The 20,606-nt window shown below is 41.4% G+C and overlaps 1 protein-coding gene across 1 annotated transcript in view; it reads right to left on the bottom strand.

Moving 5' to 3' along the window:
* Positions 1 to 6,203: 6,203 nt before the first annotated feature.
* The window catches only part of sar1b (secretion associated, Ras related GTPase 1B), a 28,730-nt gene continuing 14,327 nt past the window's right edge, over positions 6,204 to 20,606 (bottom strand). Inside the window, exons 3-7 of the mRNA XM_083638777.1 lie at positions 18,268 to 18,387; positions 17,466 to 17,531; positions 16,409 to 16,512; positions 13,918 to 14,049; positions 6,204 to 8,200 (exon numbers count right to left, since the gene is read on the bottom strand). Coding sequence (XP_083494903.1) covers positions 8,084 to 8,200; positions 13,918 to 14,049; positions 16,409 to 16,512; positions 17,466 to 17,531; positions 18,268 to 18,387 — 539 coding nt within the window. The 3' untranslated portion in view covers positions 6,204 to 8,083. The remainder of the gene's footprint in view (positions 8,201 to 13,917; positions 14,050 to 16,408; positions 16,513 to 17,465; positions 17,532 to 18,267; positions 18,388 to 20,606) is intronic.

Raw genomic sequence — 20,606 nt, 5'->3', positions numbered from 1 at the left:
CAGACCTGGACCAGACCCAGCCTTGAAGCACTGCTCGCTAGCGGCCAGCAGAGGGAGAGTCAAATCTCTCCCTTCCGCGTAAGTCTCCGACAATCCTGGTGTTTCCTGTGTCTGTGGTATTGCCGCGTAATAAGGGTGTTGTAACAAAATACAGTTGACTCTCCTCCAGTTTCCGCCTGCAGGGTCGACCTGAGGAGGGAAGGAGGCCCCTGGACGGTGGACACAGGATCCCCCCCAGTGATCCAGCACGTGCACTTTGTGGGCTTGGCCCAGAGTTTTAGCCTGGCCATTTTAGCTGCTGCATTTTAAAGAGGACATTTTAGCTGCTGCATTTTAACTCCCTGTCTTTTATTTCTTTAGATTTAGATGGTCACTGTTTTTGTATTTTAATATTTTAGACATTAAACATTGTTACTCCTTGGCACCGTTTCTTGTCCACTTTTTTTTTATATAGCCTACACCACTGGTTTTAACTACTCTCCACCCGATGGAATGAACCTGTTTTTAATATTTGTTTGGGTCGATTGATTGTGACTTTTACCCCTGTACCCTGTCACCCTTATCCCATCCAAATTTTAGTGCTATTTTAAAAGAGTCCTAGGCTCTTGTTTTAAACCTAGGTGGCTTTCGGTTTTTAATAAAGAGTACTCGCCTAGTAACCCCGCCACGGGCATCACATTTGTATCGTATGTTATCCTGCATTTCAATTGTCCTCCATACACCAGTGTCATTTTCCTTTAATTAAACATGACTAAAAGCTCTTGTGTGCTGGGTTGCACAGCCAACAAATGTAAAAAAAAATCACAAGTTCGTTTTTGCACTCCCGAGCAAAACAAGGAAGCGGTTGAGAAGAAAAATGTGGATTTAGGCTCTAACAAAGAATGTATAGAGTAGAGCTATGCCTCCACCATGTTGGCCCCTAAGGAGACTAGTGAAACCTGTCTATGGTAAAAACAGCATCCAGTAAAACTATACTTGTTTTCTTTGTTTATTTGAGCGGGGACAGTACACAATAAACATATTGCACCAGAGATAGCTAAGAGCTAATTTGCATCTGTAGTCCCTGGGCGCACAGAGTCCTGTGCGCACATAGTATGTGTGTTTGTTTATTTATTCAATCTATGAATGAATCAAAGCAGAAACATGTAGGCTAAAACATGTAAACATTCATTCTCAATTTAATTTATTAAATAACAAATGGCACTTTGAAATCATGGGTTCAGATTTACAAAATTCAATTTAATGTTGACACAAGGCTGATTTTACATGCCAAGATGGTGCTGTGAGCCACTTAGTCTCACCACGTCATCATTTCTGTCAGAGCTTTTCAGTCTTCACTTCAGAAGTTCTTCAAAGTCCAAGCTTTCACTGAGGCTCAAACCCAAAACCTCCAAATTGTGTCGCCATAGGTGTAATTTACATTGGGGACATGTCCCCACCACACCATAGGCTCAAAACACAGCATCATGACCAGCTGAATGAGGTCAGATAGGCTCAAAACACAGCATCATGACCAGCTGAATGAGGCTTCTGCATGACTCGTTCAGCTCTTGGGAAGAGACCTAACTTAGCTCTGCATACATTCTAGTTTTTCTGTGGACCTGCAGGAGACTTTTGCAGACTCCTAGATGCATGATTTCAATTGGGTGTTTGTACCCTTGGATCTGTTTTTGTATAGAGCAAGAGGCACTATACCTGCACTATGCTATTTAATGGGCATATAGCAGGAACTGAAATGAGGCTTGCAACCGGACAGGAAATGTACTCGACTCTGATGTACCTTGCATTTCTCTATCCATTTCATTGGTTGATTGTGTTTATATTCTTGGGGATAACTGACCAAACATGACATCACGGTGAGATATTTCCAGCTCAGTTACAATGGAGTTTAATAGGAGAAGCATTTTCAACTACCTTAAATGGTCTCACTCCCTCAGAATCAAACATCAATCAAATCAAAGAGCAACACCAAAAAACTTCTCTGGAGGATGTAGGGCAGGGATACTCAACTTGCTTTGCCCGGGTGCCACTTTCGTGAAATGATAGGAGGCCAGGGGCCATTTAATAAACAAACAATATACATTTTTCTGTAGCGGATTGTAGGTTTTTGGGGTGTCAGCCGGAGTTTAGTCTGACAATGTTGTGCACATTAGTTAGTTAGGTTAAGTTAGTTAGGATAAGTACATAAGTGCCTGGGAAGCGAGCAGACGGCAGTATTTGACAATTTAGCAGCTAAATTATAGATTATTGAAAGACATTCCATATTCCAGACTGAAATGCTATAACAAGTAGAGTATTGGCCAGAATGACATGAACATTTGGACACTTATTCAGCGGGTATCTTGCATGTTGCGTTCAGGTTGCGCTGTAACTTTTTTGCAATTCCATCGCGGGCCACACGCCCGCGGGCCGCATGTGGCCCGCAGGCCCCAAGTTGAGTATCACTGATGTAGGGCATTCTGGGAAATGTAGGAAATCACTAAGTGAAGTTTAGTAGATGAGGCAGGCTGAGGGGGAAAAGTGGGTACCACAAAAACAGCATAAAATAATTGAATTGAACATCACAGATTGACATTTTTCTTTTTTACCTTTATTTAACCAGATAAAAGCTTGAGATCAAATAACTCTTTTTCGAGCAACACCTGGCCAAAAATGGCAGCATAAAAACAACAAAATAGAAGGAAAAAAAAACAGACGGATAATAAAAACACAGATGGACAAAACATCAGGATGGACAGTGAAGACAAAAGTAGGGAGGGAAATAAAATGGAGCAAGCAGTAGCCAAATTTGGCAACGTAAGAGTATCTGAGGGTGGAATTTTCCTTCAATTCTACTCCATTTAATTACATTTTGCAGATTAATATTGAAGAAGTATGTTAATTAGTGGGAATCCACAAGTCGACCTATAGTGACCTATTGACTCTGTTATGTGTAATATACCCAAATTTGTTGATTCTCAAATTAAAGCAGCAGTGGAAACATTACTTCTTACATCAAAGACACAAGTCACATGGTTTCTTTAATTTAAGCTATTGATCATGTAGCAGAACATGTGATGTTGGTCAGTTTTGACCTGGAAAGTTTATATTCTAATGTTCCACACATTGGGGGATTAGACACACTTGAACACACCTTAGGCAAGAGCACAGATCCTAACATAAAGTCTTCTAATAAGTGTATTGTGAATCTGGCTGAGCTGGTACTTTCACATAATTACTTTAGATTTGAAGATGATTTTTTCCCTACAAATTAAAGGTAGCCTACATGGGTTCTCCCATGGCTCCTAATTTAGCCAACTTGTATGTAGGAGAGTTTGAAGAAGCAGCGGGCCTCAGGGTTCATCCCCTTTTTTTAAATGTCTTCTTGTGGAAACGCTCCATTCATGATGTACTGGTCATTTGGGGAGGCACGGCTGAACAACTGAATGAATTTCACATCCTGCTAAATGAGTTGTCTTCTCACCTAAAGTTCACTATGCGGTTTGATGAGAATAAAATAAATGTTCTTGATCTAGATTTGATTTGATTTGATTTTATTTAGTACAAGCACATAAACATTTCATGTAGAGGTAAAATGCAAAGAATTGGCGTACAGGGATAAAAAAAACACATGAAAGTCCCAGGGCTTTGAAGTCCTGGAGCTTATTTCCAATGTGGTCCCTAGTAGAGAGGAGAAAGAAGAGTGAGAGAAGAGAAGTGGGAGTAGTAGAGAAGAGAAGTAAGAGTGAGAGGACGAGAGAGAGAGAGAGAGAGCACATACTGTATAAAACACACACGAGAATTCAGATTTCAGCATTCTGAATTCTGAGTTTTTAAAATACATGAGACATTTTGAATTAAAAAAACATTAAATCTATTATCTATCTATTGATCATAAAGGAAGGTAACAAGCTGTATAGGGATCTGTACACTAAGCCGACAGACCGCAATACATTATTGACAGCTGACAACCACCTACCTTTGAAAAAGAGCTTGCCATACAGTCAATTATGTCGCGTGAAACACATCTGCACTAAAGACAAATATTGGATGAGAGACTATCTAAAGCCTAGTCCAGAAAATAAATCCAATGTAATTGTTTTCAGCACTAACTACACCAAGTATGCTGAACAATTTAAAGGAGTTCTTATGAAGCATTGGCATATATTGAATTCTGATAAGTACATTTAACACTTATAAGAAGAGCCCCCTCTTGTGGTTTTTAAACTAGGCCGCAACTTAAGTGATATGTGCACTGCCTCAGATCTTCCTCCTACTCCTGCTTCTTCTCAAACTGTCTGTCGGCGGCTATGGCCACACCACAGTTTGGAGGTTTTGGGTTTGAGCCTCAATGAAAGCTTGGACTTTGAAGAACTTCTCAAGTGAAGACTGAAAGGCTCTGATAGAAATTACCTGACCTTGTGAGACTCGTGGCTCACAGAGTTTGACAGCTGCATGACAGTTTTGAGGTTGTGGGTCCGAGCTTCATTCAGTTAGATCATTTTAAAAGTGGACACCCAGACGAAAGGCTGGCGTTATGGAGAGGAAACCATAGACAGCTGAACTTTTACCGACATTGAAATTATTTTGTGATGAATGATAATGTGGTGATGAGGTGAATATACTGCTGCCTTTTCTTTTAAAACACATCTAGACAGTCTATATTTCTCAGTTTGGTCTTTGGCATCTGATTCGAAAGCATAAAGCATGAGACAGGTGGGATTTGAACCATTGAATAACTACACACCAAGCAGCTGACTGAGCTAGAGCCAGGGGGGCTGTCCATGTTATGCTTAATCAGTTATTGATATCAGTGTTCAAACTACTGATGATAAAGATAAATTGTCTTACTGTTATCATGTGAACATTTCTGAAGCCAGAGTCTGATGCAGGGATTGAACGAACAACCTTCTGCACCACATCCATATGTTTAACTGGGTGAGCTACTTCCTCTGCTGGCATGGCACAATATTTTTAGGCTGAATACAATTATTAATTAATACACAGGACAAGATGTTACTATCCCTTGTGTCATGACCTGGCTCGTGAAGTCATGACAAAAATGGGAGACACACTGTTTAGAGTGGTAAATGGTCCCATAATACAGTTTGGTATTATGGGACAAAATGAAAACCTAATTCCAAAAATAAAAGTTTTTTTTTTTTGGTTGCAAACATGCATCATATGTTCCATCAAAAGTTTGTGCAATATATTAGCTATGAGAATTGTATGACCTTATGATGAAAACTAGCTAAAGCATGTCATTTTCCTCACCTCATGCACTGCAGGGTCAACCTCCTGTTTGAAGCTTGCCCCGCCCACATATGTGATGTCACACCAATGAGGGCATGCGATTTTGATTGTGTAGTTTCACAGGTTGGGCTCAGATTTTTTTTTCACTCATCAGGCATGAAAATATAGCCTCTATAGCTTAAGTGTCCCATAATACCTCTACTCACCCTATGGTACATTCTCATGCAATGATAAAACACTCACTTGTATTATCAATTTCTTCTAAATTCAGAATTTTATTATTTAGAAAAACTACGGTAAGTAGTCACAATTGACAATAGTCTGGAAACATATTTGCCCATACTTTTTCAAACCTGGAAAATACTAAAATCAAATTCCATACTTTCAATATTGCAAATCAAGACAAATTAATGGAATTTAATTCTCTGGCCATTACAATTCAATCCCAATTATGTTTACTTGAACGCTGGGTGATGTTCCCATTCCAATTCCAACTCCAGGAATTGATCTGGAATTTACCGTGAAGTCGAAGTCAGGGAAAGCCAAGCTCCACTGAGAAATCTAGGAGTTATCATTTATACCAAGTATGAGTCATCTGTATCAGACTCAAGTATTAAGATATATTGTACACAGCACTCCTATAAAGTCTAAAAGTAGCATTTTCCATGCTATGTGCGCCCTCTAGAGGCTGAGACTGTGCAGCGAATTTGCTTTTTATGACATTTTACTGCTTACAAATTGACTGTTTTCCATAACCTGTACACTCTTTACTTTATTATATGCATACGTCTATGTACATTAGCTACATACACAAACTACTAAAGGACATCTGGTCAGATTGAGAGAGAACAGTTATTTAAAGCTGCAGTAGGCAATACTATTCCATTATAATTTTGGTTGTAGGTCTGACAAAAAACAACCAATCAGGGTTAGCTAGAACCTAGCCAATCACAGCACACAAACAAGGGTCATTCGGCTTCTACTCTTTATGCTGCTATGGTTAACATTCCATTTATGTCGTTAAAGGTAACTAAAGAAAATGACAAAAAACAGTCTTCATTGTGGACCAGTGTTAAGCCTGTTACTCATTGCAAACATTTATTACAATTTTTTTTATGATGCAAACAGCAAGTCCCTCCCCTGTGGGAGCAGCTCATCACGTAGTCATGAGGGAATAAAAGAGACACAAAGGGACAGGAACAGAAAAGTGTGTATTATGCGAAATTCCATAGTTTCCTTTAAAAGAAAACAAAAAACGTGACGATCAGCTCTCAAATTCCTTAACATTGAAAATTTTGGCATCTTCTTCCCTCGTGTATACTCTGGAATAATGGTGATTAAAAATCAAAATAACAACGCATGCATAATAGTTTCTGGTAATGCACATATAGATCAAGGGACACTGCTTATAAAAACAAAACAAAATCCATGTACGATGTTAATGTACATTTCATATATGGTCCCTTTCTTATAGGTGTCTTAGGCCTATCTATCTGTTCCCCCTGTGGAAGTGTGTCCCCTATTATCTACACTTGGTCACTAAAGGTCTGCGCTGCATCTGTAAGACGGGCTTCTAACGTTGACAACTAGATGTTACAATCCTGCCAAGCAACTTTTGTTTTTGTTTCTCCTCCCTCTCTTACTGCATGTTATCAAGCCCCCCCCCCCTCCTCATTATTGTATTTTTTCAATAGTTTAATTCACAGTTAAATAGTTTTCTTTTCATCAACTGATCATTGTGCCATCTATGCAATTACATGATCAAACCTCACATGGGTGAGAGACGGTTATAGCCAATACTACTTTGTATTAAAAATCAGTCCGTTGTGTGTGGTCTCCCTCCACCCAAAGCTTCTCTAAAAAAACGGAGCCGACAAGACTTGTTAAATCCATTCAGTGCTACTGTGCCCACAAGATAGAAAAGTCCTGTCCCTGAATGAGACTGTCCTAACTTCCAAATCACCTGTGACAAAAGAAAATGGATCTTATTTCTGATACACTGAGATAAATGCACTGCTCCATCTCACTACTATAATAAGGTGGAGGATTCCACGGGGCGCACGGCGCACAATTGCCCAACTGGAGGCAGCGGTAAAAATGAGCGTGCAAAGCGCGAGAAGCTAGAAATGGGCGTGCAAAGCACAGGCTATTTCTAGTTTGAATATATGGGTACAGCCACACAGACACATGTTGTTAGAGTGAAGGCTGTATACCTGGGCATACTTGTCTTGTCTATTGAACCCATGTAAAAAAGAAAATGAAAGTGAGAAAAGACAAAACCAAAACATGGTGATTAAATACTATGCTGAATGTCTACTGGTAAAAAAAAATTGTATTTTTGCAACAAGTATAACTATAATCGCTCTCTCATCGCTTGCAAAGCGTTGGTGGGGGGGGCAGGGTTTGGGACTCGGGAGTCATTATACCAATAGAGTCATGTACAGTTATAATGCATTTATCATCACACTCAACAGATGGCAAAATGGGAGGGGGAGAAGGCAGGAAAGGATATAGAAAGGATTCATCCATCTGAATTTGAACACCTCTGCTGTGGAACCGATGCTATGTTACTCTCTTAGAAAAAGAAAGAGAGAGATAGAAATGAGCGTATGTAAGTATGTATGTATTTATGTAAGTATGTATGCTCGTAAGTGTGGTATCAAAATGTTCGACCAATAAAAGTCTATTGGGATCAAGTTGTACTGGTTTCTCTGACGGTGGAGGCAGACTTATTTAACCAAACATGGGGCTGAGTATGGTGGTACTGGTGGCAGCGGCGGGCGCCCTGGTGGTCAGGTCGAGCGCCCCGCTGATGGTGGTGGTGGCGGCGGTGGTGCTGGGCGTGGCTGTGCTAGTCGATGTACTGGGAGAGCCAGCGGAAGCCCTCTCCATAGCCCTGCCTCTTCAACACGCTGCACATGAACACCTCCAGTGGTCTTGTGTTCAGCTCCTTCATGGCAATGTTGCCCTGGGGGGTGGGAGAGGATGACGGGGGAGGGTAATCAGTTTCTTTCACTTGGCAAACATGTTAAGAAGGGAGACAGAAAATACTGTAACTACTGTAAGCACAGTTTTTTTTTTTCTTTCTTTTTTATGTGGGTGTACTTTTTTTTTAAATAACATTTACTGTGTTTTAAGCAACAAGCCAACCAGCTAACAGTATATTATCCAACCAGGGACTTGAGCCCACTTTGACAATGTAACTAAGCCCGGTGATTTCGAGATCGGTTTCCAGAATATTTTGGGTTGCGGACCCATCATGTCATAATCCACCTTTGGGTTGTTGTGCAGTCTTTAAATAAAGACAATGCAGTTGAAGTTTCTATTTTCATCTCCACAGGCAGGGCTTAAAATTCACTTTGCAAACTGGCGGGGAATTCCCCCCTTATGTTCTTCAGATAGGGGGGATTTATAGACTTTGGGGGGATTTTTTCAGCTGATAAGATAACCGGTAAATATCTGCTTCTCCTGTCCGATAACCAATAATAATTTCACATTTTTTTTTTTACTTTACTTAACCTGTAGTTTATGCACACCTGGGATATTATAATATGATATGAGTGTTTTAGTAAAGTGTATCACTCAATACAAAAAATAAATGCTTTAATACAACCGAAAGCCTATGGGGCTGCTTAGTATCCAGATAAAACACAATGACAAAAGACATAGTACCGTAATTAGACTCACTCTTATTCAGGGATGCAAAGTCATGGATAGTTAAAAATGTGACTGATACCAGGGCAGACACAAAATCTTTCATTCAAGTGCCATATTTTGGGATGAAAAAGGTGACTCACTGTTACCTAAAGGTGACTAGTTTGCATCCCTGCTTATTCTCTTCAGGTTATATTATTTTAGTACGGCGATTTTCTCTTTGCAAATGAGGCAAATTCCCTTTCAACTCGACGAAAAAATAATCACTCTCCCACTTCTCCTGGAACTGTCTGTGCTCGTCATAAACCTTTCTTTTGCCTTTTGACAGCGACATGTTCACTTCTCAACAAAAGACAACCTTTTCTAGCGTGCAAATGTTTTTCTTTCCACTTGGTTTTTCACTCGGGTTAGGGTTAGAGGTGGATTTTACATGCAGTGATGATCCCGCTGGCCTAGAGTGTGAAGCCGTGTTGCAAGATACTGCTGACGGTTTCCAGCACAAAGAGTTCAAAACCCGCCAAAATGCACACAAAATCACCCAAGGAACTGCACATCTATGGAAATTTATCTGGCAACCCTGGTGTGAAGTGCGGCTCGTCTGCATGAAGGCAGCACCTCGGGAGCGTGCTCTGTGTTTTACAACAAGTGGAGGTGTGGGCCTGATTTCACTATAACTTTATATCAAGTGGCGGGCCGTATGAAATCGTTTTAAGGGCCGTGTCTGGCCCGGGGGCTGTGATTACTCCCCCTTAATAAATTGAAAATATGTGGGAATTTCCAAAAAGATGCGCGAATCTCGCAATCCCGCGCCGAATTTTAAGCCCCGACAGGAATCATGAGTTTCATCTTATCTGGTTTGTACAAGACTTACAACGAGAGGTGGTCTGAACAGGATTTTTGGGGCCGATCACCAAAAGCAATATCTGCCGATACCGATATATGTGACGGCTGCTGTCGCCTGGTTCCGCAACTCGTGGCTATCAGTTCTCCACTACAGAGGTTCAAAGTTATTTCTTGAATTTTCTTTTTGCATTTTTTACAATAGTACAAAATATATTATTTGAACTATCCATTCCATATAAAATGAAGACGTTTTGGGATCATTAAATGCGTTAATCTTGTTAAATAAAAGTAGAGTAGTTTTCTGCTGCGGAGAATGCGGAAGCAAAAGGATTTGCATAGCAGTGTTGATTGGCTGCTCGGGTGGTGTCGGCCGGCCTTTGTTTGGGTATCCGCCAATCAGCCCTTGTGTTTACATTCCTGCACAGTGGAGAATTCACAGGGAATGCCAGTTGTAACGTTAATGTTGCTTCCCGTGAAACACTAACACCGGGTGCGTGTACACTGATTGTTGGATTAAAGAAGATTCTTTAAACGTTATCTGCGAGTGCGGTCCGGGCGCAGAACACAGCACAACACACAACATTATGGGACTTACTTAGCCTAGATGGCTGCAGCAGTGTGGACCACTTCCCTCCTTGGTGAGTTTGTATTTAATCATGAGCCCTAAAGTTACGTTTTGTTTCTGTTTTAGGACTGTGCGAACATATACTTATGATATATAGATACATGTGCCATAGACTGTATAATATAAATGTTTTAGCACGTTTTGACATGTGGAGTAGTCGAAGAGTAACAAAGAAAGAAGCGAGTGTTATGTCAGCGCTGCCGCCATTTTGGCCCAAAAATCGGCTCCTTTTGCGTGGTGTCATCGTCATGGGTGTCTCCAAAATGGCGGGTCTCTTGTGTGCGATTGTCCCTCTCCAGCACTTCTTATCAATAAGTTCTTTGGCAGGACATAAATAAACCATAGATTACTCGCCTATTTTCAGATCAACTGTAACAATCAATGAGGGGAAACACGGTGGGTAAAGTACCCACCTCTGTATTTACTGCTAGCATACCCCATCACACACATCTCTTGTTGACAACAAAGGAAAACTTTAGCGTGCTAGCGAGGCCTGCTAGCCACGGTGTGTGTGTGTGTGTGTGTGTTTTATTTTTGTTCAGCAGCTCCTGTCTCTTATCAAATCTTTATTCATATTATATCCTATTATTATTATTATTATTATATGAATGAAACCTTTATTGCCCCTCAGGGAATTTTCTCTGCACAAGGAGCCCAAAAGAACATAATAGGCACACCTGTAATAATAATTACAATAATCCAGATGAGAAGTGATAAAAGAATGGATACCTCAAAATTAGACCGCACGTACCCCATTTGATAAGATTTTTGCTTTCAGATGTTTTATTACAGAAAGTGTATGAAACCCATCACCTAAACAGTAGGCTATTACATTCTATCATTGTCTTACTTGTGGCCTGTGTCCCAGTGTGTCAGAGTGACAGTGATCAGCTGTAGTGAATGGGGAGTGGTTAATGTAAATGAGCAGCTATTGTTCACTCCCCCTTGCCTGGCTGCCCCAGGTGTGAAAAACTTCTCAAACTTTGAGAGGTGATTTCTCAGCTTCTCCTTCCCAGAGTGTGAACAATCAAATAAGCATATCTCCTTCAATTTCTTTCAGATTACAATGTGTGACACATCATTTGAAAGCTTCCAGTCTGCCATTTCAGAATCTGTAAAAATCAGAAAAATGACCTCTGCCTTGTTGTGGGTCGAAACGCCAGCACCTGTCACATATATTGAAGCTTTCTATTTCTCATGTAGCATTATTTATGTATTTATTTATTTAGCTATTCTTAACAACATTGTATAATACAGTAAGTATTCAAGTTAAAGAGCATGGTGCAGGTTAGAGACCACTTTGCATTAATATGTGGGACTTTTCTGTAGCAATTAGGATTATTTTATTTCCCCCCCACATATAGCTGCATCTAGACTTGTTTTTGTAAAACAGCTGGCATGCGCACATGAAAACCACAAATCGAGCAATAACACCTGTGACGTTTTTAATAAACGTTCCCTCGGATCATTACCTCCGTACGCCGTCCGTCTTATCCGCCTGAGACCAGTCTAGAGCCGGATTAGATGAGCTGGTCGGTCGGCTGTCTCTGGTTCTCCAAAACGATATTTCCAAATAGGCGTATTTTGAAACCCCAATTGCATATTGGGGGTCAACTAGGGCATTCACGACTAGTGAATGTTACTAGTCGTCCCTAAAGATAGTCGACTAGTCAGAGTTTTTTTCTCCCCCCAATAAAAACGCTCAACTCACGTCAAAAGGTCTCAAATACAACCAGGCAGCTGGGCTATTGAGATGCAGGCATAACTAATGTATTAGACCTTTTCTGACCAAGCTTGATTCCCAAAGCATTCGGCAATAAATTAGTATGAAACGGCATGGCTGATAGCGGTTTTCTCTAACATTATACTTTTATAATCCAGATAGGCAGAGGCTTCACACGCTAACGTTTCATTGTTTTTCCACTTTTAATTTGAAGACGAAAAAAGGAAATGGTACGTGTGAAATGATAGAATTGACAGACCAGTGTCAATTCAATGTACTATCACACCATTTCCCTTTTCGGCCTTCAAATTAAAAGTGTGAAACCCAGCTAACAATAACGTTGCCTTATTCACAAACAAATGGGTAACGTTACTTAAGTAATGACAGCTAGTCATTTAATAAAGCATGGTTAAAACGAACTCCACTTACACTTGAAGGTCTGCCATGCTGCTATCCTGCTGGCTGTGTAGTCCTGCTTTGGGGCGCGAGGAAAGGGTTTCCTAAAGTAGCGTTTAACGTTAGTTAGCAACCTAGCCTGGGCTGCTGTCCACATTACAGAGAGGCGGCTTTAGCTCAGGAGGTAGAGCGGGTCGGCCAATGACGCAAGGGTTGGCGGTTCGATCCCCGCTCCCTCCCAGCTGCTGTCGTTGTGTCCTTGGGCAAGACACTTAACCCTCCTTGCTCCCGATGGTGTGTAGGCACCCTGCGTGGCAGCCTGCCGCCATCGGTGTATGAATGGGTGAATGTAGACTACCTACTGATTGTAAAGCGCTTTGGATAAAAGCGCTATATAAATGCAGGCCATTTACCATTTTGCCATTTACCATTACAGTCCAGGAGGATGCTTCCTAGTATCCATCAAAAGTGACTTTCCTGACAACGTACAAACAACTGGCCGCACTAGTATTCTAAAATAAAAACGAAAAGAAAGTGATGTGAGGTTTGTTATTTAGCAAATGGTTGTTGCACTCGTTCTTCTTCGTCGATTGGAAGGGTCGCAAGGTACCCACAGCGCCCCCCAGTGGCATATCTGATGTACTGCATTATTAACACTACACTGTGGAAAGAGGGAAAACCAAGAATGACGACTAGTCGACTACTAAGCACAGTGTCGCTGTCGACTAGTGGTTTTACTAGTCGACGAATGCCCTAGGGTCAACTAGTTTTAGTAATAGTTATGTTTGACTACTGAAAGTATCAAAACTTAATGAAGTGCCATATTAAGCATAGATAGAGCCCAAACTATACAGAAAGTTGCCTTGGGGGGAAAAATGGCAGAGCTGATTTTTCTCTGCTCCTTCAGTGCCGAAATGCATTCTGGGCAGTGTTGAATTATCGTACCAGAGGGTCAAAATGATCATTGTTGAAGGTAAATTAGCATACAAATACAATAATTATCTAAGGTCTGGTGTTTTTGGAAGTTTTCTGCTGTACACATTGACTATATGTTATTATTATTACAGTAAGTACAGTAGCCCGGGTGAAGTCCCAGGTGTTATCTGCCCAGATTACTTTTTTTAGTGCCACCTTTTTCTCCATATTTCTGCCCTGGGGGCATGTTTTAATTTGTTTTTTGGGGGGGTATTTCCATAAGAATCTTGAGTCCTAACTGTAAATTAATAGTATTATTTTTTACCTGCACCACGCTCTTTAAGAGATGAGAAAGTATCATGAATTGACAACTGTTTATTTATTGGCACGCATCACTCTCTCTTAAGCCATTTGCGAAAGCTTTGAGGTACAGTCGGACACTAAAAATTGGAAATGTTCTACCCCGGTAAACCATCACTACAAGGAAAACTGCTGGACTGGGAGAGAGATGAGCACTGTTTCCCCTCACCTTGCCTGTTGTCTGTCCATACAATCCAAATATCTCCCTTAGCTTCTCCTCGCTGATGGCTTCTGGTCTGTCGATCTTGTTGCCCAGGACCAGGATAGGCACGTTTCCAATGGTCTCGTCTGTCATTAGTGCCTGAGAGGACAGAGGAAGAGTTACTTTTGGGACAAAAACCATAAAGCCAGAGGTTGTCACTCTCCTTCAACCTGCCTTGTCTACTTCAACTTGAGTCAGATATTTCCTACATTTCCCAGAATGACTTACCACAAAGTCCAGAGAACAGGCGTGAATGTGCAAAGGTTGGCCTTTACCAACCAATGAGCCTCAGTGCTATGGCAAAACAAATTAAAAACTATCTTTAATCCTGGTGCATACATGTAAAAACGGTCACAATTAACATTGAAGGAATTAGGGGTGTCACGGTTCGGTACGTACTTCGGTTTCGGGGTCACGGTTCGGTACGAATACGGTACAACGGAGAAAAAAGCAACAAATCCCAAGTTTTTTTCCCTTTGAATTTTTCTGAATTCTGCTACTCATCCCCTCTTCCTCACAGCATCTATTTTGCTTGTCATCTCACGCAATGTAAGTTGCTTGTTTACAAGTTAACAGCTTTGTCAGTGTTATGCAACGTTTAGCCACGACGCACAACTATAAAGGACTAAAGGAAAGTCCTTTATAGTTGCGCGTTGCGGCTACGTAATGTTACTTACATTAGCAAGCTTACCTCATTGGCTTGATGTTGACAGAATTTGCAAAACAGCTCATCGCCTGAGTCATAAAAGTCATTAGGATACTGCTCTGCACTCGCTTTTTTGACGACGGTAAAGGGGGAGCAGCTGGCCGCTTGAATGTTGTTATAGTTTTGTGAAGTAGCATGGAAGCTACGGCTTGTAAACACGCTGGAGCGACCCCCGGTAATGTTTCCTCTCCACAAAACATTTCATTCAGTGAACGCTGATTTCTATGGCTCATGTGTTGTTTTGGTGCGTCTCCTTCTGTGGCGTTTATGGCGTTCAAACAGCATTTAGGTGCTTTACCACCACCTTCTGGATTCGACGTATTCGTCGTGTCGCTTCACGCACCGAACCGTGATGCCAAAACCGTGACTTCACGGGACGAATACAGGTACCGCGACACCCCTAGAAGGAGTGGAAAATGTAAAAAACAAAAAACAAAAAAACAATCGTGCTGATATTGTTCTTTAAAGGCTGTTTGGATGCCACTTTAAAGTAACTTAAGACAATAGAGAACTGTTTGAAAGTTAGTCTATTGTACTTTTTCCGTGACACCAACTTCAAGGGGGACTTACCCCCCCAGATTTCTGGCTAAACGGTATTCTACTGGTAAGATGGCTGCCTATAGTCCCTTGTACCCTGGCAGAATTCCTATTCTATTCTATAATAATAATAATAATAATAATAATAATAATAATAATAATAATAATAATAATAATAATAATAATAATAATAATAACTTGGCCAATAAGTATGTAACAAACAAAATAAAACAAAGAGTAATGTCTTCATTTGATGTAGAATGCAGAGGACATGTAACTGGTTCGTTAAACTCGCATTCCAGGAATATTGTTTTTATTTACTGCAATGCTTCTAAAAGGTAGCGTAACTGGCGCGTGCCTCAGAGAGGCTGGTTGTCCCAGAGCCCACTCGCTTTGAGCCAGAACACACTCGATTTGGGGGGCGGAACACGCCAGGATTGGCCAACGCCGACGCCAGTGCCCAAAACTGTCAAATCAAATAATCGACGGAGACGCTATGGCCCGCCTCCCAACCCCTCTTTCTATTTTTTGTATGACAGGCAGTATTTTCAGTGTATCAGATAGAGAACGTTATAAATATAGCCACGTTATACACAACTAACGCTGGTGATCCATATGGAAACAGTCTTACTCAAAATGGTTAAAAGTGATATCAATTTGGTCATTCAGTGGCGTTTTACTGCCATGTAACATAACTAACTATCCGCTAACATTAGCACAGTAAGTAGCAATTACCCATGATGCCTTGCGTTGTTAAAGGGCTTGCGCTAAAAATGGGTCCATTGGAGTGAATGGAGATGTTGCAACTCTTCTGGCGTGAACTACAGTAATAATAATCACATGAAGAAAAAAAACATTTTTCACATGAGTTGGCCATGACGTAGGATGGAACCAAATCGGCCATTTTAGAGGGCCCCCAAAAAAAGAAGGTTTCAACCCATTAGAAGACACTTTTCCTGGTGAAAATGATGCATTTTGTATTATGTAACAGTTTGGCCTCAAGGAAATTTTGGCCAGAATTCTTCACACACCACCCCAAAAGCCATATTGGTTAAAAGCTGAAAAAGGTGTTTTGGGGGTTAGTTACACTTTAACTACCATAATCTCAACTTTCATGATGTGGTTAACACCAATTAGACCCATAATTAGTTATTTGAATGTTAGGGGAGTTCTGCACCGTATCTGTGGTGTGATAGTGGTCAGGCAGGTACTCACATCGAGTTCTGTTTTTGATTCGGCCAATCTGGGGTGATCCGCACAGTCCACAAGGAAGACGATGCCGTTGATGGCGGGGAGGTAGTTTTTCCACACTCTGCGGGCTGGGGGAACACACACACACACACACACACACACACACACACACACACACACACACACACACACACACACACGTAAGTTTTGCATTGTGCTGCTGTAACACATACTGTACAACAAAACTAACTAACCCTCTCCTTATCTTACCCTACGGATGTAACAATATACAGTTTTTCCGTGATATGGAGCAACCACGATTATCGTACTGTAAGCTTTCCCTATAATACTGTGCCCACAATATGTTGCGCAATATGCAAGGCGCCGCATGCCACTACAAATAAGTTCATAATGGAGGACCCTTGTGTATTCTCATATTAGTTTCAGTTTGAGTTCAATCAAGTTTGGGTGGAGCTTACGGGTTTTCTGGGTGAAGACACTCTCTGGTGATTCTCGTAGAGTAGCGTAGCGAACCACATGGCCAATGCTGTTCTTATAAGCCGTAAGATGGAGAGATGGATTGTGTATTTCCCCTTTTCATAATGGAGTGTGTCAACTTCAAGTTTCATGTGTCCCTAAATGTATTGGCAAGCGGACATCGAGGGGAGGGCTGGTGATCTGCCAGAGGAGCGAGATGCTAGCAGTGGTACATCAACAGGTAAGCCCCATTCAAACTCACTAAGCTGAGGCAACCATTTTCCTATTTCTTAATCCTATGATCATAGCAGCTGCGGCCGCTGGAAGCCCTAGACGAACGAGTTCCTGACAATATGAATAATAACGATGCCTGGGGCTGGCGGTGCTGTGACAGTAAGCAAATGTTCATAGGGGGAAATTCCCCTTCTGTGCTGCTTCAAGATTGACTTCTCCCCGCACATTTCCTCTAGTGAATGCAAAGTTATCTCAATCATTTGTATTCAGTTACATGAAACGGATCATATCAGCAGTGACCAAGTGGTATCACAGCATCCTGAGCACATACACATTATCATCAACAACAACAACAACAACAAACACACACCTTGTGCATGGCCTCCAAGATCGAAGGTGGTGAAGGTCATGCCAGCAATAGTCAGCTCTTCCGAGGCTGGTGGAGAAAAGAAAAACAGTTATGGTTAAAGCTCAAAACTCATGTGAAAAGTCAAGCAGCTCACAAGTGAACAGTGTGCAGTGATGAGTGATTGTATAGTCAGAACTGAGGCCTTAGTTCAAGCCCCCATGAAGTAGTGGCAAAGTGCTCCTATTGCCCTGCAAGGCATTGTGGGTACTGGAGTCTTTATTATCACACCACAATAGAAGTTCAACTGGCCATATTTTCTAATTATAATCTCAGCATACAGTATGTCGCTTGGTAGGCATAATTAAAATTATGTTTCTGACCAACCTGTTGAATTCCAAGAGGATTCATTGTTTTTAAACCGGTACTTTAGCCAAGTAAAGCCACACCAAATTAATTTACTTGACAAATTTTGTGTCAGTCTCACCTGTGGTTAATGATAGGAAGATTTGAAAAAGGTTAAAAAACTAAACTAAACTAAAATAAAAAATCCAAAATGGTGGCAACAATGTTCAGCATGTGCAGCTGAGTTTCCGTTGTCTGGTAATTGTCCGGTAAAATTAATCAAAGTCCGACAAATTAAAATCTGCCGGACACCAGGCCAGCACAATTTTGAGTTGTATTAAAATAGGCTCAAGTTGCATTTCAACACAGCCTCCTCCTATTAAATAGCCTACATTAATATTTTTATGTGTAGGTTATAGTGTAGGCCGTATGTTATTCGTGTGTGTGTGTGTGTGAGTGCTTAAGTGTAGCACCGACTCACTCGGATGTAAAGTTGGCACATGCTGTCCCAATCTGTCATCTTTGAGCATGTGCAGTAGGGTTGTCTTGCCAGCATTGTCCAGGCCAAGAAATACTAACTTGCCAGATTTCTTGTACAGTCCTGAAACAAAGGCAGAAAATGTGAGAACCCAAGCTTGGAAACGATCCCTCTTTTTCAGATGTGTCGTATCACATTATACATCAACAGTCACCAGTCTTTGGAACCTGCTCACACAAGAAAATGTCCCCGCATGTGGAAACAGGTGCTCAGTCTGATATGGAAATGAATATGTTTCAAGGCTGTCATGGTTTACGAATTGTGGTTTTGATTGAACCTATAATCAATCAATCAATCCACTCAGTAAAAAAGGTGGCAGTTGGCAATAACAATTTGTCACGCAAAGAATTGTTCTCAGGCATGCACAGGTTCTTCACAAACAAAATCAAACGCTCTTGCATATTTTATTGTGCGAAATGGGGTTGCAATTATAGTCTAGTGCAGGTTACAGTAGTAAAAATTTTGATAACCTAACAAAACCATTAATTTTAAGCACTTTTTGCTTTAAGGGGTAATTTAACTAGATTTTACAATTATTTTCATTTGACACTTCCCTTGTATAGAATGAGGTCACTCACTACTGGGCTACGTAACGCATTCACCATTATGGGAGTCAGTGTAGTGATGTGATAGCAGCAGTATATTTATATCAAACTGACTGACTCAGCTCTCCTGCACGTCATCATTACTCACCGGAGCACAACAACAGCACCACACTACCTGTCTGACAGGGTGAGCAGGAGCGACCACTTCACTGCAGCTGCACTGACACATCAACTAGAAGCAGGAGACTCTCGGGGGGGGGGGGGGGGGGGGGGGGGGACTGGAGTGAAAAATTATACGACGTCACGTTTCTCAGAGCTATTTCCTTTGGGTGACTTTTCGTATCCACGCAGCATAATGTGTCATTTGGTCGATGCGTTAGCCGAGGCACTTTGCAGTAACATGAGTGCATACATCTGTAGCATGGGCGGCCCCAGTGGGAATCGAACCCATAAGCTCTTAGCTCGGCAGAAGCATTAGTGCTCCAACCAATCAGCTATATAGAGCCTTTCAATCCAACCAATCAGCTATAGAGAACCATTTCAATCTATGTAGATTAGAAGCATTTAAAGGAACGGTTGACCACACCATCTTACTTCTTTCATCCAAATGGCCCAAACTCTCTTCTGACATCTTTGCTTATTTCCTAGCATACTTTTGTCAACCGCATGTGTTTAAGGTTAAGGTTGGGCCTATATCCGATATCACGATATTTCCCACCACATGCAATATTTTTCACTAAATCGAATATCAAAATTTGTATTTGCACAGTCTGCCCTGCTGCAGAGTCTGACCCTCATTTCACTGCTTTGTTTATTGTAAATTGTACCTTGCCATGTGACAAATAAAACTTTGAACTGCTGTTATTTTAGTGGCAGCATCACAGGGCTTTTATTTTGACAAGAAAATGCACTTCAGCACGGAAGCTGGGAAGGACATGAAGGACTTTGTTGCTGCAAAGGGAGTAGAAGAAGAAACAAAGGAAGTGAACAGCAGATCAACCTCTCAGTCCTTTATTTATTCATACTAGTATTCATAATATGTAATGTATACCTGAAACAATAATTATATAAAAAGAAAAACGAAACATAAAAATACAATCCCCCCATCCCCGGGACTACATCACGATGGGTATGGCCCAAGCCTAGTGATGAGTACCATTGCACCTAGGGATGCGCCGAACCGATACTGGTATCGGGTATCGGCCCCGATATAGCACAAAATTCTAGATCGGGAATCGGTGGCAAATGGCCCGATCCATAGACCGATCTATAGAGGCCATTCTATTCACTCTAATTCTATGTGTGTGCAGCGTGTGACGTCATACGCTAGCAACGTGCTCAGCACGCCTGCCTGGCTGTTTCCAAACAAGCTGATGTAGGCTAGGCAGCAGCAGCTAACAGCATTGAGCAAGCCAAAGGATCACCTATTTGGAGGTATTTCACGCTAGCTACACCAACCAGTTTGACACAGGGCTCGACATTAACAGCTGCCCAGTTGATAAGGTGACATCACACACGGACCCTCTCTCCCTGACCCAGCCCTGCTTGATTAAAGCTGGGCTCAGACTACAGGATTCTGACAATCCTAGCCGATTTTGAAATCTGGCTGTGACACGCACTACAGGAGAATCTTCCCAGATTATCTTCCCTAGAATCTCAAACATGCACACACTACAAGATTTGTAAATGTGGCGCACCACGCACTACAGGATATTATTAAGATTATCGGCAGGATAA

This window comes from Poromitra crassiceps, assembly GCF_964638095.1.
Source record: "Poromitra crassiceps genome assembly, chromosome: 1".
NCBI lineage: Eukaryota > Metazoa > Chordata > Actinopteri > Beryciformes > Melamphaidae > Poromitra > Poromitra crassiceps.
Note: the sequence above shows the minus strand (reverse complement) of the source record. Positions and strands in the feature narration are given on the sequence as shown.